The sequence below is a fragment of the Somniosus microcephalus genome, unplaced genomic scaffold (assembly GCF_052327205.1).
Source record: "Somniosus microcephalus isolate GS21.2 unplaced genomic scaffold, FLI_Smic_1.0 scaffold1182, whole genome shotgun sequence".
Taxonomy (NCBI): domain Eukaryota; kingdom Metazoa; phylum Chordata; class Chondrichthyes; order Squaliformes; family Somniosidae; genus Somniosus; species Somniosus microcephalus.
In genome coordinates, this window is record NW_028226369.1 from 1 (window position 1) to 24,139 (window position 24,139).

Sequence of the window (24,139 nt, forward strand, 5' to 3'; positions counted from 1 at the left end):
CTGAACAAGCAAACGGGGCCTCAGTTTAATGTCTTAACCAAAAGACTGTGCAGCACTGCCCCAGTACTGAAACTGGTGTGTAAGCCTAGATTATGTGCTCGCACATAAGGGGGAGAGCTACCACTGAACCATGGCTGACAATTAGCAATTCGTGGCGGGGGGGGGGGGGGGGTGGGGAGAGGAGAGGAAGCCATGCCGATTCCTTGCTGTGGGAACATTCCATTAACAGAGGGACAGAGACACATAGAGCTTGAGGTCTGCTGAGACCCACAGGTGAGGAGGCAGTGGACCACTCAATAGTGACTTTCCACGCACTTTGCAATAACTCTCAAAATGTTAAATCCCAGCGATTATAGACCAGCTAATATCAAATACGTCTCTTTTTGACAAACCAGATAAAGGAGGTCAGATATGACACGGGGAGCAGTGCTGTGTTGGCACAGTGTTATTGTATCAGTAGGGATGTGAGATATTACAGGGGGTGGGGGCTAGTGCTGTGTTGGCACAGTGTGCTGTGGAGGAGCAGAACACAAACACTCCAACTTCCGTACAGCTCGTGTGCTGATCTGTTGTTGCTGGGAACCCGGGTATGATGCCCTCACAGGGGATGAGTTAAAATTGGACGACGACTCATCTCAGACTGAACTTGGAACATTTCTAGCTGCCGACTAGATGGCAGACTGAAAGCTGCCTTCACCAAGCTCAGTCTCTTCTCTGTCCCAAACTCTTTCTCCGTGAGCAAGTCCCAACTCTGTGTCGAGCCCAAATCCTTCAAAGACCCAGATACTGCTTCTTTATGTCGGCAACTTTTCTGGAGCTGTTCCTACCGAATACAAAAATAGCTTCCTGTCTGATTGGTGATCCCACTCTCACCTGTAGCCTGAGAATCTCTCTGTTGCCTCTCTCTATACTGCTGATACTACTGTAGTCAGTACTTGGAGCTTTCCTCTCTCGCTCCTCCATCGCATCTTTTAAGGGAAGAGTAGATAAACATTTGAAGCAGAGGAAGATACAGGTAAATAGGAAGAGAGCAGGGCAGTGGGATTAGTTGTGGATTACTCCAGCAAAGACGATGGGCTGAATGGCCCCCTTCTGTGTTGTAAGCTTCTATGGTCCCTACACTCCAAATACACTATGGTACACACTCTTCCTCCTCTCTGCATCTTTGCTGTGTTGAAATCAAGCCTCTTATTCCAACATATTCCTTCCCAGACCTAAAACAGCAAACACTTTACGTCAGGGAGGCCACACACTGCCTCATTTATCTCACCTTTTCGATTTTGGTGATGTTCTACACTATAGGCCTTAGCTTCTCAATTGGGAGAAAGGAAAGAAAATGATCAGCGTTGATACTCCTGACCACTATCCAGTGACCTGAGCTGGAATGTGTGAGAGAGAAAGAGAGTGAGTGTGATTAGGAGAGAGTGAGTGGTGCCATGAAAGAGGGAGAGAGTGAGTGAGAGAGAGAGGGCGTGAATGCGTGCATGAAAGAGGGCGAGTGTGAGTCAGAGTGAGAGAGAGTGAGTGAGTGTGATTGGGAGAGAGCGTGAATATGTGCATGAAAGAGGGAAACTGAGTTGAGAGAGTGCGCATGAAAGAGGGAGAGTGTGAGTAAGAGAGAGAGAGAGAGAGATTGGGAGTGAGTGCGAGTGTGTGCATGAAAGAGGGCGAGAGTGAGTGTGTAATTATGAGAGTGTGCATGTGCATGAAAGAGGGAGTGTATGAGTGTGTCTGTGTGAGAAAGAGCGTGAATGAGAGTGAGAGTGTACACGTGTGAGTGAGTGCGAGTGCGAGTGGGTGAGAATGAGTGAGAGTGCGAGTGTGTGCAAGTGCGAGTGGGTGAGAGTGCGAGTGGGTGAGAATGAGTGAGAGTGCGAGCGGGTGTGAGTGCGAGCGGGTGCGAGTGCGAGTGCGAGCGGGTGTGCATGTGGGTGTGAGTGCGAGAGAGTGAGAGTGAGAGTGCGAGTGGGTGCGAGCGAGTGCGGGTGCGAGCGAGTGCGGGTGCGAGTGCGAGCGAGCGCGGGTGCGAGCGAGCGCGGGTGCGAGCGAGCGCGGGTGCGAGCGAGTGCGCGTACGAATGCGAGTGAGCGTGCGAGTGCGAGTGGTTGTGGGTGCGAGTGCGAGCGGTGTGAGTGTGGGTGCGAGTGGGTGTGAGTGTGAGTGCAAGTGGTTGTGCGAGTATGAGTGGTTGTGGGTGCGAGTGCGAGCGGGTGCGAGTGGGTGTGAGTGGATGCGGATGCGAGTGAGTGTGGGTGTGAGTACGAGTGACTGAGTGTGAGTGACTGAGTGGGAGTGGGTGAGAGTTAATGCGTGTGGGTTCGAGTGAGTGCGAGTGGGTGTGAGTGCGAGTGTGAGAGAGTGTGGGTGTGAGTGCGAGTGACTGAGTGCGAGTGACTGTGAGTGGGAGTGGGTGACTGAGTGGGAGTGAGTGCTAGTGAGTGTGGGTGTGAGTATGAGTATGAATGAGTGCGAGTGGGTGTGAATGCGCGTGGGTGTGATTGGGTTCTGGGGAGTGCGAGTAGGGGGGAGTGCGAGTGCGAGTAGGGGGGAGTGCGAGTGCGAGTGGGGCGGGAGTGCGAGTGGGGCGGGAGTGCGAGTGGGGCGGGAGTGCGAGTAGGGGGGAGTGCGAGTGGGGCGGGAGTGCGAGTGGGGCGGGAGTGCGAGTGGGGCGGGAGTGCGAGTGGGGCGGGAGTGCTGGTGAGTGTGAGTACGAGTACGAGTGCGAGTGGGTGTGAATGCGAGTGGGTGTGAGTGGGTTCGAGTGAGTGCGTGTGAGTGTGAGTGCAAGTGGGTGTGAGTGAGTGTGAGTGCGAGTGAGTGTGGGAGCGAGTGGGTGTGAATGAGAGTGTGAGTGGGTGCACATGTTGGCATCAGAGGACAGGATCAGACTCAGTGGTCATGGTCCTGGCCCTCACAGTCTAGGGTCGCACACGAACACTGGCTGCTTGTATAGGTTACTCGGGGAATCAGTGCCCTCTGAAACAGTTTGAGAGACGCGTGCTGAATAGGGAGTCACTGCTGCTCTTTAAAAGGGAACCTGAGGAGATTCGGAGAGAAGAGGACACTTCCAGTTCGAGAGGGTATGTTGCTGGGTGTGAGGCAGTGTGAATGACTGGCAAGTTGCCCGAATACCATAGGCAGTTGGGAAGGAAATTCCCAGCGTTCCTCCTGGATCAGTTACAGGTTTTTCCCTTTCCCAGGAGATTGAGTGATGGAGAGACGGGGTTTCATAACTGCCTCGATGGAGCGGCTGATGTATTCTCACCTTATTTTCCTACGCTCATGTGCCTGATTTTGACAATTTGTCCCAGATGCTGAGGTACAGATCTGTGTAAGCCAGAAGAACATGTGGGGCAGTGATCATACTGCAGACCCCCAGACCAGGCACCCTAACCCAGAACCCCCCCAGCCCTGACAACTCGACTCCAGGCACCCTAACCCCTCCAACCAGCCCTGACAACTCGACTCCAGGCACCCTGACCCCTCCAACCCACCCCCAGGCACCCTGACCCCCAGCCCAGGCACCCTGACTCCCAGCCCAGGCACCCTAACCTCCAGCCCAGGCACCTTGACCCCCCCCCCAGCCCAGGCACCCTGACCGCCCCCAGCCCAGGCACCCTGACCCCCCCCAGCCCAGGCACCCTGACCCCCCCCAGCCCAGGCACCCTGACCCCCCCCCCAGCCCAGGCTCCCTGACCCCCCCCCAGCCCAGGCTCCCTGACCCCCCCCCCAGCCCAGGCACCCTGACCCCCCCCAGCCCAGGCACCCTGACCCCCCCCCAGCCCAGGCACCCTGACCGCCCCCAGCCCAGGCACCCTGACCTCCAGCCCAGGCACCCTGACCGCCCCCAGCCCAGGCACCCTGACCCCCCCCCAGCCCAGGCTCCCTGACCCCCCCCAGCCCAGGCTCCCTGACCCCCCCCAGCCCAGGCTCCCTGACCACCCCCCCAGCCCAGGCACCCTGACCGCCCCCAGCCCAGGCACCCTGACCTCCAGCCCAGGAACCTTGACCCCCCCCAGCCCAGGCACCTGACCGCCCCCAGCCCAGGCACCCTGACCTCCAGCCCAGGCACCTTGACCCCCCCCAGCCCAGGCACCCTGACCGCCCCCAGCCCAGGCACCCTGACCCCCCCCAGCCCAGGCTCCCTGACCCCCCCCAGCCCAGGCTCCCTGACCCCCCCCAGCCCAGGCTCCCTGACCCCCCCCAGCCCAGGCTCCCTGAGCCCCCCAGCCCAGGCACCCTGACCCCCAGCCTAGGCACCCTGACCCCCAGCCCAGGCACCCTGACCCCCCAGCCCAGGCACCGTGACCCCCAGCCCAGGCACCCTGACCCCCCAGCCCAGGCACCCTGACCCCCAGCCCAGGCACCCTGACCCCCCAGCCCAGGCTCCCTGACCCCCCCCAGCCCAGGCACCCTGACCCCCAGCCCAGGCACCCTGACCCCCCAGCCCAGGCACCGTGACCCCCAGCCCAGGCACCGTGACCCCCAGCCCAGGCACCGTGACCCCCAGCCCAGGCACCCTGTCCTTTTTGCACATATTTCTGAATTTCCCGGTTTGATTCTTGTGGGGTTGGAGTGCTGCAAAGGATTGGTTTGAATATTACTGCCTAATTGTTGGGCCCAAATCCTAAATCAGAACACGAAATCTGTCAGCAACTTGAGATTTATGAAAATGAAGGGAAACATGGATCTAAAAATGTTATATTTTCTCCCAGACTCAATGGTAAATACAGAGCAGGATTAAGAATTCTTGGGGTTCTGGGCACCAAGAATATTCGGGGTCTCTCCGTACACCTGGTCATTAAAACAAACTTTAGTAAAATGCATGATGAAATAGGCCTGTAGAATGTTTACGCACTGCATTGATAATAAAGTACATCACATCATCACACTGAAATGAAACAGTCCCTGAGGTTGTGTGCAGTTTTTCTCTGTTACGGTGAGCTTTGCCAGGGACCCCACAGGCCCGTGCATTAATCTGACCCTGGGTACACAGCTACCTGACCCACACATAGCCTGGCGACCCCGACAGAGTGAAATGGAACGGTGCAAGACTGCTTTGGAGACCATGGAACTTGCAATAGAACTCTGAGGGGCTCTAGGGGCAGCATTAGGTACTGCAATAACAACAGAAAGTGCTGGAAACTCAGCAGGTCAGGCAGCATCGAGGAGAGAGAAACAGAGTTAACATTTCGGGTCGAACCCTTCGTCAGACGGATTCTGACGATAGGTCATCGACCTGAAACATTGTTTCTCTCTCCTCGATGCTGCCTGAACTGCTGAGCATTTCCAGCACTTTCTGTTGTTATTTCAGATTTCCAGCATCCGCAGTAGTTTGCTATTGTAGGTACTGCAACACTGACAAGCAAGCAAACATGGTGATTTACCAAAGGGCTCTCCAGCCCAACACAGTTCAGGTGACTAAAAATACAAAGTCATCACAAACAGCCCGATTCGCTCAAATCACATCTCTGGAGAAGCTCACGAAGCTGAAGAGTCACCGAACTAAACTGATCTAGTTTTGGTTGGAATGAAGAAGGTTGAGGGGACTTGGGGTGCGGGATATTATAATACTCAGGGACAAGGCTAAAGTGGGTATAACCCGGGGTGGGGGCGGCACAACTCGGCCCCGTACATCATACACTCCCTTTGGCACAACCAAGATCGTAAACTCATAGGATGCAAAATCCTTCATGTCAAATATAAAATGTCAAATATGTATTTATTTATATAAAAATCACTCTCTTTCAAACCCATTCTCGACCCTTTTTCTGTTGGTCAGATCGTAGGATTATTTGGACTCTACAATGACAGTTGTCATTTCTGCGGCCTGTCCTATTGTACGATATGTTAGAAGGGATGTTTGTGTTGGGGAGGGGGTGGGGGGGGCTGGATGTTTGTGTTGGGGTGGGGGTCGCAGGGTGGCTGGTCCTGATCTCATCCCCTGTTCATCTCTTCTGATCTCACTCATCCCGAGCAGACCAAGGCTCCTGCCATGGAGCTAGGGAAGGTATTTAATATACAGCGATCAGACTGGTAACTCCATACAGTTTTCAGAGCTTGGCTGGTGCAGTGGGTATAGAAGTCTTGGTCTCCTAACCCTTACCTGTTGCTGGTGATAGCGACGGTGATGGCGACGGCAGGCCGGACATCGACATTTGCCAGTGGTTAAACGCGCAGCACACGACCGCATACTCCCCCGGCTCCAGCATCACATCGCACCCCACAAACTTCTTCACCGCTCGCTTGCTGTGTGCCATCAGTCGGCCCAGGGTCAGCTTGTTACCGCTGGAGAAGGAGGCTCGAAACACCATGATACACAGATCCAGCAAATGGCTGTCCGACGTGTCTGATCGTCTAGGATGTAAGTGTCAAGAGTCAGAGGGGAAGCAGCCATAAAAATGCATCATACAACACTGTATGGGGTCCTAAAGGGACCAAGAGCTCGCTCGACTTAGAGAGTGAGCAAAGTAAGTTTGTATTATTAATGTAAAAAACATAGACAGGTTCCTGTAATGTTTCCCTGTGGCAACAATTCTAAGAAGCGGGCCTTCACTATTTGTAAATGTGGAGGGGTTGAAAAGTTTTTGGGCGCACCTGTTCTTTTACAGGTTATAGGCTCTACCCACACTGTTATCCTTGCATGCAGCAGTCAGTGTGCTTGCCTGGAAGGCAAGTGTCACAGTCCACATACTTTTTCATTCCGAGTCAGATCAGCCATGATCTAATTGAATGGCGGAACAGGCTCGAGGGGCCGAATGGCCCATGTTCCTGTGAGTCGAGGTGATTGCGGAGCTGACACTCAAACTGGTAACACAATACGAGGTAGTCTTCATAGCCAACCTGCACCAATACTAAGGAGCTATATTCAGTTTGGCAGTATACCATAGTAAATTGCTTTGTCAACTGTTACAATGTAGTTGAAAACTCTGGACACTAGTTGTCTGTGGTGGTGGGGAATTTCTGAAGTCGTCGTCTGCTTAGGCAGTCCCTCAGAACCGAGGATGACTTGCTTCCACATTAAAAATGAGTTCTCGGGTGACTGATGAGCCCAATACGGGACCTACAGTCTCTGTCACAGGTGGGGCAGACGGTGGTTGAAGGGGCGGGTGGGTGGAGTGCTTGGGTTGACGTGTGCTCCTTGCGCTTGGCTTCCACTTGCTCCCGGCGAAGAGACTCGAGGTATTCGGTGCCTTCCCGGATGCTTCTCCTCCACTTTGTGCGGTCTCGGGCCAGGGATTCCCAAGTGTCGGTGGGGATGTTGCACTTTTTCAAGGAGGCTTTGAGGGTGTCCTTGAAGTGTTTCCTCTGCCCACCTGGGGCTCTCTTACCGTGTCGGAGCTCCGAATAGAGCACGTGTTTTGGGAGTCTCGTATCGGGCATGCGGACGATGTGGCCTGTCCATCGGAGCTGATCGAGTGTGGTCAAAGCTTCGATGCTGGGGATGTTGGTGCGCCTATCCTGCCAATGGATTTGCAGGATCTTGCGGAGACAGCGTTGGTGGTATCTCTCCAGTGCTTTGAGGTGCCTGCTGTACATGGTCCATGTCTCTGAGGCATACAGGAGGGCGGGTATCACCGCTGCTCTGTAGACCATGAGCTTAGTGCCGGGTTTGAGGTCCTGGTCTTCAAACACTCTCTTCCTCAGGTGACCGAAGGCTGCAGTGGCACACTGAAGGCGGTGTTGGACTTCGTCATCGACGTCTGCCCTTGTTGACAGTAGGCTCCCGAGGTATGGAAAGTGGTCCAAGGCCTTGTCATGGATTTTGATAATCGCGGGGCAGTACTGTGTGGCGGGGGCAGGTTGGTAGAGGACCTTTGTCTTACGGATGTTTAGTGTAAGGCCCACGCTCTCGTACGCTTCGGTGAAGGCGTTCGATGGTTTGGAGTTCGACCTCCGAGTGTGCGCAGACGCAAGCGTCGTCTGCATACTGTAATTCGACTACAGAGGATGGGACGACCTTGGATCTGGACAAGGCTTCATGGCAGCACCCTTGCTCCAAGCACTGGCATCTGCTGGACTACGTCATCGTCCGAGCGAGGGACCGCAAGGACGTCCGCATCACCCGCGCCATGACAGGAGCGGACGACTGCTGGACAGACCACCGCCTAATCCGCTCTATCATCTGCATCAATGTAGCACCAAAACAGCGGCGGCAACAGAAGCAATGACGAAGGAAAATCAACGCTGGAGCACTCAAAGACCCCGCTAAGAAAGCCCTATTCAGCCTACGCCTCACAACCAACCTGACTCCTCCCAGTGATGCAGGGACACAGAGTGCCCACAGCGCCTGGTTTGCACTCAAGGCCTCCATAATCAGCACCTGTGAAGAGACGCTCGGTCACTCGACCAGGAAACACCAAGACTGGTTCGACGAGAATGACCAGGAGATCCAGGAGCTAATAAGCCGCAAGCGCAAGGCATTCCTGATCTGGAAACAGCACACAACTCGAGAGCAAGAAAGCAGCTCTACAGAAGCCTGAAGGCTGAGGTCCAACAAAAAACTCGCGACCTAAACCCAATTTGGTTACCATCTTGCATATTAAAAAAACCTTAGGCAATGCTACCGGACTTTTAAGCTTTGTTTTTGCAAAATAACAGTGAATGAAGCTTTGGAAGGGACATGGTGATTTCTCTGGTGATTTCTTCCTTTTCACAATGCGACAATGCTATTTTGTAAATTGGCTAAATGAGAAAGGGACCGATCAATTAGTCTCGTTTACAATATCCGTGACAGGGACATACAACAGTGTCTTGTGGAAAAAGATGAGTTACGGATAGCCCACAATAAAACAGTGGGTGGGGGGAAAGAAAAATCGGCCTGTGTTTAATGGGAACCTTTTGCTGCTGAACCTACCGGCTTCCTTCCTGAAACAGTTGAAACTCCAGTACGGTGAGCTCGAGCACAGTCAGTGCAGTTACAGTTATCGGCCCATTGGTCCGATTTGGAAACATTCCCATAAGTCGGACTTCATGCCAATCAGAGTTAATTTTACAAATGTCGACGGAATCAAAATACCTGAAAAATTAAAAATATATTAAAAGGTTATTGAGGCAAGGCTGAAAAAAATATTCTGCCAATTTCCTTGCTTTCCTTTTTGGAATCATTGCTGGGGTATAGCTCCATGTGCACCTCAACCATCAGTACTTCACTTGTGGTCACTTTTCATATCTCGAGACTTGTCAGGTGTGTCGATAAGCTATTTGACTGTTGGGATGGGAAGGAGGGTTGAGCAAGTCACAGCCAGCCTGATCTTATCCTCACCTGATTCATGCACCTCCAGCAGGGTTCACTTGATAGTATTCAGGAATGGGAACCCTGACTGATCTAGAGACCGGGAATTAAACCTGGGACATGCCTGGTCTTTGTAGTTCTGCTACTCCGTGAATAAGCTTGCTGAATTATCGGGGAATCATAGGAGTTTGTGGTGGGGACTGAAAATTATGGCTTCCATCTTCCCAATCTTCAACTGGAGGAAGTTCCGGCTTATCCAAGACTGAATGTTGGAGAAGCAGTTTGAGAGGACAGTGGCAGTGGAGAGAGTGGTGGAGGTAGAGCTGGACACCATCAGCTTACACGCGGGAGCAGACCCCAGCACTTTGGACGATGCTGTCACGGGGATGTAGATGAGGTGGCCCAGGATGATCAGGGAATTCTCCATGTGTACTGGCCAACATTCCTCCCTTAACCAGTACCACCAAAAACACATCACTGGTATTCATTCATCTGTTATTTGTGGGACCTTGCTGTGTGCTAAACTTGGCACCCCCTCCTCCTACTCGCATCTGGACATTACAGAAACCCAGCAAAAAAGTAAATATATGTAACAAAAATAATGTAACTAATATTTGTCAATAGTTTATCAGGCTGCCTAACAGAAGGGATGAAGAGGATATAATTGAATATAAGTACATACTGAGGCTAATGAAGCTTATGATACAGGGCTGAATTCGGCTATGCTTCAAGAGCTTTGATAAACAGAATGCCCTGGTTTTTGCATTTACTTATTTGACTTTATTGACGTCAACTCAAAAGCTACTGCTTAATGACGCTTGCAGACCAAACAGGAATTCTACATTATAGACTGTGACAATATCTACCCTTGCAGTCTCTGTGTGCACATATGCTATTAATAGCAATGGTGCAGAATGTGATGTATATTTTACACTGAAAACTTGGGCCCTGGAAATGGCTGCAGGCAGGGAGTAACAGAGGAGGAGTATCGGAGATCGCCACCTATAAATTGTGCAGTTCAAGTCTCTGACCAGGGCTGGCAAGCTCCCCTGCTGAGATCTTTAACCGTTCTCCTCTTAATGAAATCTCCTGCCAATAATCCCATCTTCTGCTCAGATGTATTCCTGTCAACCCTCCCTCACTGAAATTCTTTCCTTTCCCTCACTGAGATGTTTTCCTCCCCAACGTGCTGAGGTGTTCAGCCAGTCACCACTCCCTCTTCCATCCCCCCACTGTGAGGCAATTAAATCCCCTCCCACCCAGAGTCAGAGTAGAAATAGAAGGATATTTCAGATGAATACGTGACTAGAGGAATGGTGCAAGGGGGAGGGATTAAAGTTCCTGGGACATTGGAACTGGTTCTGGGGGAGGTGGGACCAGTTCAAACCGGACGGTCTGCACCTGGGCAGGGCTGGAACCGATGTCCTGGGGGGGGTGTTTGCTAGTGCTCTGGGGGAGGGTTTAACCTAAAATGGCAGGGGTTTGGGAACCTGAGCAGGGAGACAGAGGAAAGGGAAACAAGGATAAAAGCAAAAGATAGGAAGGAGAAAAACAAAAGTGGCAGTCAGAGAAATCAACGGTTTAAATCAAACGTGGCAAGAGTAAATAATAATTCTAATAGGTCTAAGAGCGTTAAAAAAACAAGCCTGAAGGCTTTGTGTCTTAATGCGAGGAGCATTCGTAATAAGGTGGATGAATTGGCTGCGCAAATAGAGGTAAACGAATATGATTTGGTTGGGATTACGGAAACGTGGCTCAAGGATGGCCAAGGCTGGGAACTCAACATCCAGGGGTATTCGATATTCAGGAAAGATAGGCAAAAAGGAAAGGGAGGCGAGGTAGCATTACTGGTTAAAGAAGGGATTAACACAATTGTAATGGAGGATATTAGCTCTGATGATGTGGAATCTGTATGGGTAGAATTGAGAAATACTAAGGGGAAGAAAACGTTAGTGGGAGTGGTATATAGACCTCCAAACAGTAAGGCGGAGGTTGGGGATGGCATTAAAAGGGAAATTAAAGAAGCGTGCAATAAGGGCACAGCAGTCATCATGGGTGACTTTAATCTACATATAGATTGGGCTAACCAAATTAGTAACAATACTGTGGAGGAGGAATTCCTGGAGTGTTTACAGGATGGTTTCCTGGACCAATATGTCGAGGAACCAACCAGAGATCAGGCCATCTTAGACTGGGCATTATGTAACGAGAAAGGATTAATTCGCAATCTTGTTGTACGAGGCCCCTTGGGTCAGAGCGATAATATGATTGAATTCCTCATTAAGATGGAGAATGAAGTAGTTGACTCAGAGACTAGGGTCCTCAATTTAAATAAAGGAAACTACGATGGTCTGAGGAGCGAGTTGGGTAGGATTGATTGGGGAATGTCACTCAAAGGGTTGACGGTGGATAGGCAATGGCAAACATTCAAAGACCGAATGGATGAACTACAGAATTTGTTCATCCCAGTTTGGCATAAAAATAAAACAAAAAAGGTGACTCAACCGTGGCTAACAAGGGAAATTAGGGATAGCATAAGATCCAAGGAGAGGACATATAAATTGGCCAGAAAAAGCAATAATCCTGAGGATTGGGAGCAGTTTAGGATTCAACAAAGGAGGACAAAGGGATTAATTAAGAAAGGGAAAATAGATTATGAGAGTAAGCTTGCAGGGAACATAAAAAATGACTGTAAAAGCTTTTATAAATATGTGAAGAGAAAAAGATTGGTGAAGTCAAGCGTAGGTCCCTTGCAGTCAGAATCAGGGGAATTTATAATGGGGAACAAAGAAATGGTGGACCAATTAAATATATATTTTGGTTCTGTCTTCACAAAGGAGGACACAAATAACCTCCCAGAGATGCCAGGGAACATAGGGTCTGATGAAAGGGTGGAACTGAAAGAAATCAGTATTTGTAGGGAAATGGTGTTAGGAAAATTGATGGGACTGAAGGCCGATAAATCCCCAGGGCCTGATAATCTACATCCTAGGGTACTTAAGGAAGTGGCCCTAGAAATAGTAGATGCATTGCTGGTCATCTTCCAGAACTCGACAGACTCTGGAACAGTACCCATGGATTGGAGGGTAGCTAATGTTACCCCACTATTCAAAAAAGGTGGTAGAGAAAAAGTGGGGAATTATAGACCGGTAAGCCTGAGATCGATAGTGGGGAAAATGCTAGAGTCCATTATAAAAGATGTAATAGCAGAGCACTTGCAAAGCAGTGACAGGATCGGACAAAGTCAACATGGATTTACAAAAGCTAAATCATGCTTGACTAATCTACTGGAATTTTTTGAGGATGTAACTGGAAAAATAGATAAGGGAGAACCAGTGGATGTGGTGTATTTGGACTTTCAGAAGGCTTTCGATAAGGTCCCGCATAAGAGATTAGCATGCAAAATTAAGGCACATGGGATTGGGGGCAAGGTATTGACTTGGATACAGAACTGGTTGGCGGACAGAAAGCAAAGAGTTGGAATAAACGGGTCTTTTTCCGAGTGGCAGGCAGTGACTAGTGGGGTACCGCAAGGATCGGTCCTAGGACCCCAGCTGTTCACAATATATATTAATGATCTGGACGAGGGAATTGGATGTAATATCTCCAAATTTGCAGACGACACAAAGCTGGGTGGGAGGGTATGCCGTGAGGAGGATGTCGTGAAACTCCAGTACGATTTGGACAGGTTGGGTGATTGGGCAGAAACATGGCAAATGCACTATAATGTGGATAAATGTGAGGTTATCCACTTTGGTGGCAAAAACAGGAAGGCAGATTATTTTTTGAATGGCAATAGATTGGGAGAAAGGGAAGTGCAAAGAGACCTGGGTGTTCTTGTGCACCAGTCGCTGAAGGTAAGCATGCAGGTGCAGCAGGCGGTTAAGGCGGCAAATGGTATGTTGGCCTTCGTAGCAAGAGGGTTCGAGTACAGGATCAAGGATGTCTTGCTGCAGTTGTACAGGGCCTTGGTGAGACCGCACCTTGAGTATTGTGTGCAGTTTTGGTCGCCTTATCTGAGGAAGGACGTTCTTGCCATGGAAGGAGTGCAGCGAAGATTCACCAGGCTGATACCTGGGATGGCAGGAATGACGTATGAGGAGAGATTGTGTCGATTGGGCTTATACTCACTGGAGTTTAGAAGATTGAGAGGGGATCTCATCGAAACCTATAAAATTCTGTCAGGCCTGGACAGACTAGATGCAGGAAGGATGTTTCTGATGGCCGGGGAGTCCAGAACCAGGGGTCATAGTCTAAGGATAAGGGGTAAGCCATTTAGGACTGAAATGAGGAGGAATTTCTTCACCCAGAGAGTGGTGAACCTGTGGAATTCTCTGCCACAGAGGGCGGTGGAGGCCAGTTCATTAAATATATTCAAGGAGTTGGATATATTTCTTAAGGCTAAAGGGATCAAGGGATATGGGGAGAAGGCAGGGACAGGGTACTGAATTTGGATGATCCTATCTTCTATGTTTCACCCTCTAATCCTGCTTGAAAACTGCATTGGTCTTGACTCCCAGTGTGCACCACAGCAAATCAAGTTAGTTATATAGGCCCTCAAAAGGATAAAATGTCACAACAACAACTTGTAATTATATAGCGTCTTTAACGTAGTAAAACGTCCCACGGTGCTGCACAGGAGAATTTTAAGACAAAAATTTGACACCGAGCCACACAAGGATAAATTAGGGTCATGAGGTAGGTTTTAAGGAGTGTCTTAAAGAAGGAAAGAGAGGTAGTGAGGCGGAGAGGTTTAGGCAAAGAATTCCAGAGCTTAGGGCCCAGGCAACAGAAGGCACGGCCACCAATGTTTGAGCGATTATAATCAGGGATGCTCAAGAGGGCAGAATTAGAGGAGTGCAGATATCTCGGGGGGTTGTGGGGCTGAAGGAGATTACAGAGATGGGGAGGGGCGAGGCCATGGAGGGATTTAAAACGATGAGAATTTTGAAATCGAGGCGTTGCTTATCCGGGAGCCAATGTAGGTCAGCGAGCACAGGGGTGATGGGCGAATGGGACTTGGTGCGAGTTAGGACACGGGCAGCCGAGCTTTGGATGACCTCAAGTTTACGTAGGGTAGAATGTGGGAGGCCAGCCAGGAGTGCGTTGGAAGAGTCAAGTTTAGAGGTAACAAAGGCATGGATGAGGGTTTCAGCAGCGGATGAGCTGAGGCAAGGGCAGAGACGGGCGATGTTACGGAGGTGGAAATCGGCGGTCTTAGTTCTGCTGCGGATATGTGGTTGGAAGCTCATTTCAGGGTCAAATATGACACCAATGTTGCGAACAGTGTGATTCAGCCTTAGAGAGATGTTAGGGAGAGGGATGGAGTCAGTGGCTAGGGAACGGGGTTTGTGGCGGGGACTTAAAACAATGGCTTCGGTTTTCCCAACATTTAATTGGAGAAAATTGCTGCTCATCCAGAACTGGATTTCGGACTAACAGTCTGACAATTTAGAGACCGTGGAGGGGTCGAGAGAAGTGGTGGTGAGGTAGAGCTGGGTGTCGTCAGCGTACATGTGGAAACTGACGCTGTGTTTTCGGATGAGGTCGTCAAGGGGCAGCATGTAGATGAGAAATAGGAGGGGGCCAAGGATAGATCCTTGGGGGACACCAGAGGTAACGATGTGGGAGTGGGAAGAGAAGCCGTTGCAGGTGATTCTCTGGCTACGATTAGATAGATAAGAATGGGACCAGGTAAGTGCAGTCCCACCCAGCTGGACGACGGTGGAGAGGCGTTGGAGAAGGATGGAGTGGTCAACCATGTCAAAGGCTGCAGACAAGTCAAGAAGGACGAGGAGGGATAGTTTACCTTTGTCACGGTCACAAAGGATGTCATTTGTAAGAGAGTTGGGAGAAAGTTTTTCCCGGGGCGAACACAGAAGGAAGTAGGGTTGGGGGGTGGAAGAGGGATGTGGGTAGAGAGCAATACGAGGCAATTGTCAGAGATGGCTTTATCTGCAATTGACACGATGGGAGTAGTTAGGCCACGAGAGATGGCAATGTCAAGGGGGTGGCCGTGAATATGGGATGGGGAGTGACGTAATAAAACTCACTACGCACTTGGTTTGAGTATAAAGCAAGGCTTTAATCAACTTGTTTCAGAACATGGAGGTCTAGTTGTACTTCACTAGTTCCTGTCTTACAAAATGTCCCTGAGCAAGCTGGGCCCACGCCCGAGTATTTATACTCCTTGGACGGCGTCACCCGCTGGCCGTCCAGTGTTATTTCATGAGTAGTTTCTTTATGATGATGAGATTTATAACATTCTTCCTGCCTAAAAGATTTGGAAGTCCGACGACTTCCTCCTAATGGATTAGGCGGACCACGAATAGCCAGTGTCTTTTAGATCTTTGTTTATGGCTAGAAGGCACGTCTCCCCGGACCGTGTCTTGGTCCCTGGGCCGCTTGATCCGTACCAGTGATTCGACAGGGCCCGTGTTGCCCTGATCGACCAGAGGGAGGCTGGGGAGATCATGACTCCGGGTGCGGGTCCCCACAGGCGCATAGCTGGCTTCATCCTGTTTGATAACCGGGGATTGACCAGCGTCCTGGCCTCAGGTGGCCATCCCACGGGGAGCACTCGGCTCCCCGAGTGGATCCGGTGGGGCAGCCGGCAGATCTCTTGATGTCCCAGGTAGGGCGTCATCACCGTGGGTCCCTCTATCAGTTGGGTCCGTGGGACCGGCTGGACAGAGAGCCAGTTTCTGGAGCGAAACGGTGGACTCCCGGCCATCAGGGTACCGCACGTGGGATTAACGTCGGTGAGTTCTACCTCGTCGATGAGGGGATTGTTTTCAGAAGATCGGACGAATCTTTGGAGCAGCACAGGGCCAGGAGCTGCCAACCATGACGGTAGGGACGTCCCATGAGTGGAGCGATGCTGGAACCTGAAGAATCGCTCGTGAGGCGTGACGTTAGTAGACGTAGAAAGAAGAGACCTGATGGAATGCAACACGTCAGGGAGCATAGTTTCCCACTGCTGGTCTGGTAGGTTGCGTGACCTTAGTGCAATACGAACAGTGTTCCAAATGATAGCGTTGTATCTCTCAACCTGTCCGTTACCAATGGGATGGTACGGTGTCGTTTTACTTGTGGCGATTCCCCGTTGGGAAAGATAACTTTTGAGTTCGCTTGACATGAAGGAGGGACCCCGATCAGAGTGGATGAAATTGGCCGTACCGCAAAGGGAAAAGACTTGATCAAGGCATTTGATCACTTTGGAAGTAAGCATATTGGGACAGGGGAAAGCGTGAATATTCATCCACCATAGTAAGTAAGTAGGTGTTTCGCATTGAGGAAAGCAATGGCCCTTTAAAGTCAATGCTGAGTCACTGCATAGGCTGCATAGCGTGTATGAGCGAGCCATCCGATGGACGGAAGAATTGCGGTTTTAATTCCGCACAAATTCTACAGGAGGAGTGTGTTCTTTTCACATCTTCCGTAGAAAATGGGAGATTTTTAGATCACACAAAGTGCAACATACGGGTAACGCCAGGATGGCATAAGTCAGTATGAAGATCCGCAAGAGTCTAAGTTAACATAGAAGAGCAGAATGTTCGGGTGAGGGTATCCGGGGCCACATTCTCTTTGCCGGGTCGATAATGTATGGTGTATCCAAAGGCGACCAATTCCATCCTCCAGAGTTGTATTTTGTTATTCTTGATCTTAGTGCGTTTCCGGTTATCCAGCATAAAGACCACGGAGCGCTGATCGGTTATAAGTGTGAAATGGCGACGAGCGAGAAAATGACTCCATTTACGTACAGCTTCGATGATGGTCGTAGCCTCCTTCTCGACAGGAGGATAATGGAGCTCGCTACCCTGCAAAGTTCTGGACAGAAATGCCACGGGTCGACCACCTTGATTCAAGGTAGCCGAGATCGCCACATCCGATGCATCGCACTCGACCACGAAAGGGAGATTTTCATCAATGGAACGAAGCGTGGCTTTTTCCAGTTGTCGCTTGAGGAGGTTGAAAGCTGAAATAGCCGTTGCCTCCAATGGAAATGACTTTGCGCGAAGCAGGGGCTGGATCTTGTCAGAGAAGTGGGGTATCCACTTCGCATAATAGGCGAACATGCCGAGGGCCCGACGAAGAGAGCCGAGATTCGTAGGAGGAGGGAGCTCCTGAAGCGGACGAAGTCGCTCCGGATCCGGTTTGATGACACCATTGCCCACCCAGTAGCCAAGGATGTTAACTGATGGTACTGATTTCACAGATTTGGACTCATTTAAGGTTAAGTTGCGGCAACGGAGAATGTCAAGAAATTTCTGGAGGTTGGCATCATGCTCCTTCTGGTCATGACCAGCAATGGTGATATTATCCAGATATGGAAAAGTGTCCGTTAAGTTCTCCTGTTTGACTAGGCTATCCATTGCCCGTTGAAAGACGGCCACCCCATTGGTGACCCCAAATGGAAGGCGACAAAACTGGTAAAGCCGACCATTGGCCTCAAAGGCCGTATACTTTTTGTCAGAGTCCTTTAACGGCACTTGATGATATGCGCTCTTTAAATCAAAAGTTGAAAATACCTTGTAGTTGGCAAGGTTATTGACCATGTCATTGATGCATGGTAGTGGGTAGGCATCCAGGTCGGTATACTGGTTAATAGTTTGCGAGTAATCGGTGCAAAGACGTTTCTTGTGTTGCTTCAGAGGATTTTTAACAACGACGACTTGAGCCCGCCAGGAAGATGAACATGGCTCAATGATACCGTCAGCTGGAAGGCGAGAGATTTCTGCCTCAATAAAGGATCGATCATCTTGGCTGAAACGTTGTGATTTAGTGACTATGGGCTTACATTGGGGGGAAAGATTGGCAAACAAGGAGGGCTCGTCGAGCGAAGCCGCCGAAAGCGCACAAAACGGTACTTTGGAAATAGTAAGCTCCGGCTTTGACCCTCCAAACTCGAAAGTGAGTCTTTTGTGTTGTTTCTGGAAATCCTGTCCCAGGAGCACATCACCGCATAGGTTTTGGAGCACCCCGAGCCGGGTGGAGAAATAAGTGCGGCCATTGAGAATAAGGTCGACAAGACAAAAGTCGGAAGAATTGGTGGTCAGTGTCGTCAGAGCCATTGCAATTTCCCTGTCCGAGGGGTAAATACGCAGTTTTAACTTACTGACAGCCGCTCACTAATGAAGCTGTCAGAGCTGCATGAGTCGATTAGTGCGCTCAAAATGTGTCCATTTACCGAAACCTTCGTGGCTGCATGGGACAGACTTTGGGGAAAAACAGCTGTGATGGGAGGAGGGGCAGTTTTACCCTTGACAGCTGTAACCTTAGTAGTGGTTCTTGGGGAGGAGCAGTTTCATGGATAGCAGCTGTAACCTTAGTCGTGGCTCTTGGGGGAGGAGCAGTTTTATAGATAGTAGCTGCAAAACTAACAGGGGCTCTCGACCGGTATACCTTAGAAAAGTGGCCTTTCTTACTAACAGAGGCTCTTGACTGGCATACCTTAGAAAAGTGACCTTTCTTGCTGCAATGATTGCAGGTTGCGTTACGAGCAGGACAAAATTTCCTATAATGGAACACACCTCCACAGAAGAAACACTTCCTTCTAGATTGCCAAGATGCCGCTAGGGCAGGGTCGTCATCAGTGAAGATTTCTAGGGTAGGGTTGTCATCAGCCAGGTTGTAGTCGTCATCCGTGAGGGCATCCGCCCGGGGCCTATCGAAGGAGTCATTAAAAGTGATAGCAGCAGCCCGTGCAAGTGGTGAAAGATAGGTATCTGCATTCCTATTTGCTAAGTCCAGAGAACATGCCTGGTCATAGGCAGCCTGTAACTTGAGGGTTTTATTCTCCAACAGACGCGGACGTATGAAGGGAGACACAATCCCATTAATAAAGGAATCACGAATTAACTCCTCCTGGTACTGTTCAGCTGTAACAGCTTTAAGATTCCAATCCTTGCTGAGCCTGCGAAGTTTCTGAAGGAATTCGTCAAGTGATTCCCTGGGTTGTTGTCGAGTTGTGGCCAGTAGATGCCGAACAAAAATTTTATTTGGGGACTTGAGATATAGCTGCTGCAGTATTTGGATAGCGGCGTCATAGTCTACAGTCTTCGATATAATCAAACACATGATGGGATACATAATTAGCAAGCATTCGTAACTTATTAGGAACATTCTCACCACACTCCTCAAGGAAGTTGCTAAAGGTACGATACCAGTGTTTCCATAACTTAGCAGCTGTAAGTGAATTCGGGTCCAGGTTGAGATGGGCGGGTCTGAGTAGTTTCTCCATGATGGATTGATTACTTCGTCCGAGTTCCCTTCTACGGTTCAAGTCGTAGCTGGCTGTTCCCGAAATCACCCAAAGCGTGGAGTCGATATCAAGTTGATTAAATTGACGTAATAAAACTCACTACGTACTTGGTTTGAGTATAAAGCAAGGCTTTAATCAACTTGTTTCAGAACATGGAGGTCTAGTTGTACTTCACTAGTTCCTGTCTTACAAAATGTCCCTGGGCAAGCTGGGCCCACGCCCGAGTATTTATACTCCTTGGACAGCGCCACCCGCTGGCCGTCCAGTGTTATTTCATGAGTAGTTTCTTTATGATGAGATTTACAACAGGGAGTTTACATGGAAGAAGAGATTAAGGATGGATAGGAGGCTAGTGAACTCAGAGGAGAGAGAGCATGATGAATTGAGATGGAGGTTAAAATCACCAAGGATGAGAAGTCATTCGGTGCAGAGGCTGAGGGAGGAAAGCAGTGAAGATATCTCAGTAGTAAAGTTTTTATGGTACTTGGGTGGGCGGTAGAGAACAAGAATTTTAAATGAGAGGTGAGAGGGGTGGAATAAGGTGAGATGCTCAAAGGAGGAGAAAGTGCCGGAGGAATAGGGGGACAGACCAAGGTGTGATTTGGTGATGAGAGCCACACCACCACCACGGTCTGAGCGGGGCAAGTGGTGGAAGGTATAACCAGGTGGGGAGGCTTCATTTAAGGGTAAGGTGTCATCACCCCTCAATCAAGTTTCCATCAGGGCCATGATATCGATGCAATCATCCACGATAAGCTCATGGATGGCAAGGGCCTTGTTCGCAAGTGAACGGACATTCTGGAGGGAGATGCGGAGAGGGTCAATGATGGCTGACCCACTGTCAGCGTCCACAGTGTCAGCTCTGGGGGGGGGGGGAGTTGGATTGGGAGGAGATTGGTAAGATTTGCCCCCAGTGGGCACGGTGGGAGGGAAGGTCGGCGAGAGAGTAGGATGGGACAGTTGGGGTTGCTGCTCATAAGGCGGCAGTGACGAGTGCCTCGATGGGCCCTTCTTAGGATGCCAAGAGAGGCAGAGGGGGAAGCTGTGGGCTTATCTAAGAGGGAGTCAAGCCTGGGACAGCGGCAGGAGTGTAGGAAGGTTGAAGAGTAATGAAGGATTGGGGTAGGGATTTGGGAGGGCAGTGTATCAGAGAGAGGAGAGATGAAAGGAGGCATGATGACAGGAGAGTGCGGGCAGGGAGGGATAGAGAGAAAAGGAAATTAGGGGGGGAAAGTGGAATAGCTCGGGTCCGGAGCAGTAGCCAAAGTGCGCACGCAAGTGGACACGGGAAAAGCTCAGGTTACATAGACCTGTTTAAATGTAATAATTAATGGAATACTTATTTCCTGGTAGCAGGGACTAGGTTGGGGACAATCGTAGGGAGACCAGGGTCACAATCTAAATGCTATGCTATTCTCCTGTAAATAACTCTTGTATACACAGTATTTCTTTCCTTGTGTTGGAGCTGTGCTATCTGAAGTACATCAGTTGCAAATTCCAAGTTGACTCTCTGTGATTCAAATAGCTCCAGCTCCTTAAGCATCGCCAAACAGTTACCTGGAATTCCGAGACTTGAATACCAGTCGCCCACTTTCAAAAATAACTGATAATCACAAATCAATCAATCACAGAGTCTGTGCTTGTTGGAAAATAGATTGGCTCCTCCCTCCAGCTTTGCAGACAATTGACGAAACCTGCAATATTTGTTTCACACTGAGCTTGGGATAAGATTCTGGCTGTAGCCAGCCTCAAAAAAACGTATTACTAATGACTGAATTAAAGGAACCTCTTCAAAAGTAAAACCAGACACACAGAACCAGGCTGCAATTTCCCAACTTGGGGCTGTGTAGGACATCAAACATAAACTGCGCCCAGGAAACCAGGATGCTAGGGAGTATTATAGGCAGCAGTTAATTTAAAGGACACAGCGATGAACATGTTTTAAGGCGTTTCCGGCCAGTTTTTCTTAATAACTTTTCTCCCCCATGCTGGGACTTACCGTCCCCATTGACCAACAGTGTGGTCGGCCTGCAAGGAGAAGCAGCTAAGTTCTAAATGATTCTTTTTTCCCCTCTCAGCACCATGTCCAGCATCAATGGGTTTCCCAATGGGAATGCTCCAAGATGATGTATTTTTATATCTGCAGACAAAAGCCTGCCCTTTGTGTCCGGTTAGGAGCTACATTGAAGCCGCCCTAACTTACTTCAGTTCCACCTTTGAGCAGCCACCGACGAGGGAGAACTCTCAGCCCATATGTCTGGATTGGATTCATGCCCAGATCTCAGCAATACTGCGTTCCAGCCCAGTGAGCTGCACAGAGGTCACACATGAACCAGCAGAAGCTTCCATTACTTGTAAATCATTTCCACTCTACAACTGGCCTATTTAATTTCATCATGTTCGGAAGCCTGTATTCTATTAAGCGGCATCATTGGCAAATGTGTGGTTCTAGTTGGCTGGGAGTGTGCTACAGAGGATGATGGCTCATCGGAGTGTGTTGCAAGGCTGAAACATAACCAAGGAATCTAGACAATATCACAGCAAAACTTACAGTTTCAGAGGGTGAATGAAAAAAATTAATTAAATGGTTTTGTCTCTGGTTCTGCTGTTTTGAGTCTTCCTTTAGCACACACAATGCCCAACTGAGAAAAAAGGCAAGTAAACTGTATCCAAATAGTGCTCTAAACAACAGTCGATAGAAAGGATAAAATTGTGGCCTAGAGAATTCTCCACCTGGTCTCTGCCAACCACCCCCACCTGGTCAGCACCTGGGCTTCACTCAGTGTCTCCATACAGCAGAGGCCCAGGCAAGTGCACTGGGTGAATGGATCCCGCTTCTATCACTCGGGGTTGGTTTTAGTATTCACGCATTATAACCTTCCATCAGCAGGGTGGTTTTCAGACACATCTATTACTGTCACACAAGAATATAAATGCTATTTCCATTGAATACTCCTGCCCTCACTACTTTGCAATGTTGCCGAATTTCCTCTTCCAGTTATATCGGGAATTCTCAAGGGAAAACATGACGGCAGTTAGGAATAAGTAAAGCATTAATGGATACAAGCTTGATGGGAATAGGTTGTACGGAGAAGCTCGGAAATGAAGAGGAGACTGAAAAGAATGTTTGCTGGGGGTTGTTTGATAGCTGGTAATACTTCAATGGGAGTGTGGAAACGTAAAACAAAGCAGCTTGTTACGATAAAGAGCAAATAATGGCTCCAACTTTTCACGCAAAGCCTGTCCTCTTACTTGATAAAGTCGGTGTATTCCATCCAGAACACGCCCTCGCTGCTCCCGTGCGCCATCAGCTCATGTCGCAAGTGCTGTGGCCAGTGCAGCCAATCATCCGACCAGTTCCCACTCCATGAAAAGCGGCCCCACGGGTTCCGCAGTCTCAGCAGCCTGGGCAGAAACAGAAACTTTGATGAAAAGACCATTTTCCCGCGTCACCAAGGAACGGACCATGCCTGGTATCCCAAGGACTCAGTGTTTAATGCCGGCTCCACATGACATGCTCCCTTCTAAATGTCTGCCACATCCAAACAATCTTCCAAATCTTACATTTGAACCAGGCCATTAGCACAGAAAAACATCTCAAAGTGCTTCTTGTAGATTGTGAAGATTACTGGTGGGCTGTAAAAACTTAACACAATAAAATAAAATAAAATAAAATAGAGTTGCTGATCCCGCCTCTATATTTAACCCTTGAATCCAACCGACCAGATTCAGACCAGGGCAACAACAACAACTTGTATTTATATAGCGCCTTCAACATAGTGAAATGACCCAAGGCGCTTCACAGGAGCGTAATCAAAGAAAAATTGACACCTAGCCACATAAGGAGATATCAGGTCAGAGGTAGGTTTTAAGGAGCATCTTAAAGGAGGAGAGAGAGGTAGTGAGGTGGAGAGGTTTAGGCAGAGAATTCCAAAGCTTGGTGCCTAGGTAGCTGAAGGCACGGCCACCAAAGTTTGAGCGATTAAAATCAGGGATGCTCAAGAGGCCAGAATTAGAGGAGCGCAGATATCTCGGGGGGGGGGGGCTGGAGGAGTTACAGACATAGGGAGGGGCGAGGCCATGGAGGGATAACATTTGCAGGAACTAATAAAGGGTCTGCTCTTTCATGAGGGGCAACAGAGTATTTAAACTGGTTTTGAGGATTGTTACACTACAGCAGATGGAAGGTTTGATTTTGTGTTGTGCCACAGCAGCCCTCACCTATAACCTTGTACGTCTCTGACATCCAGTATGGAATACGCATGGCGGGGCCTCAGGCCCATGGTTTCGTACGTTGTGTCGTCTACTTTCATGTTTCCACCTCCACAAGACGCACCCATCAAAAACCTAAACGTTTGAGAAAAGGGTTGCACGCGTCAATAAAGACATTCAGGCAAAAGTGTGCATGGATGGTTAGTGCAAGTTTGAGGTAACATTTTAGAAAAACCTTTGCAAGTTCGAGGTAACATTTTAGAAAAAACTTTGAGTGAAAGACCTCAGTGCCTGGCTTTATCCTGTGGGTGGGACTGGGTAGCCCACCCGGTTACCCTGTTGGGAAAAGAGGGGAACCATTCTGCTGGGGGGGCGAGGGGAGGGGGAGCCACTCTGCTGGGAAAGAGCAGGGGAGTGGGACTAATTGG

At 49.6% G+C, this 24,139-nt stretch overlaps 1 protein-coding gene across 1 annotated transcript in view; it reads right to left on the minus strand.

Annotated features, from left to right (window-relative positions):
• Positions 1–6,070: 6,070 nt before the first annotated feature.
• Positions 6,071–24,139, minus strand: part of LOC147080781 (calpain-15-like) — a 29,891-nt gene continuing 11,822 nt past the window's right edge. The window contains exons 4-7 of the mRNA XM_085981093.1: positions 23,721–23,846; positions 22,752–22,904; positions 8,858–9,019; positions 6,071–6,357 (exon numbers count right to left, since the gene is read on the minus strand). Coding sequence (XP_085837219.1) covers positions 6,096–6,357; positions 8,858–9,019; positions 22,752–22,904; positions 23,721–23,846 — 703 coding nt within the window. The 3' untranslated portion in view covers positions 6,071–6,095. The remainder of the gene's footprint in view (positions 6,358–8,857; positions 9,020–22,751; positions 22,905–23,720; positions 23,847–24,139) is intronic.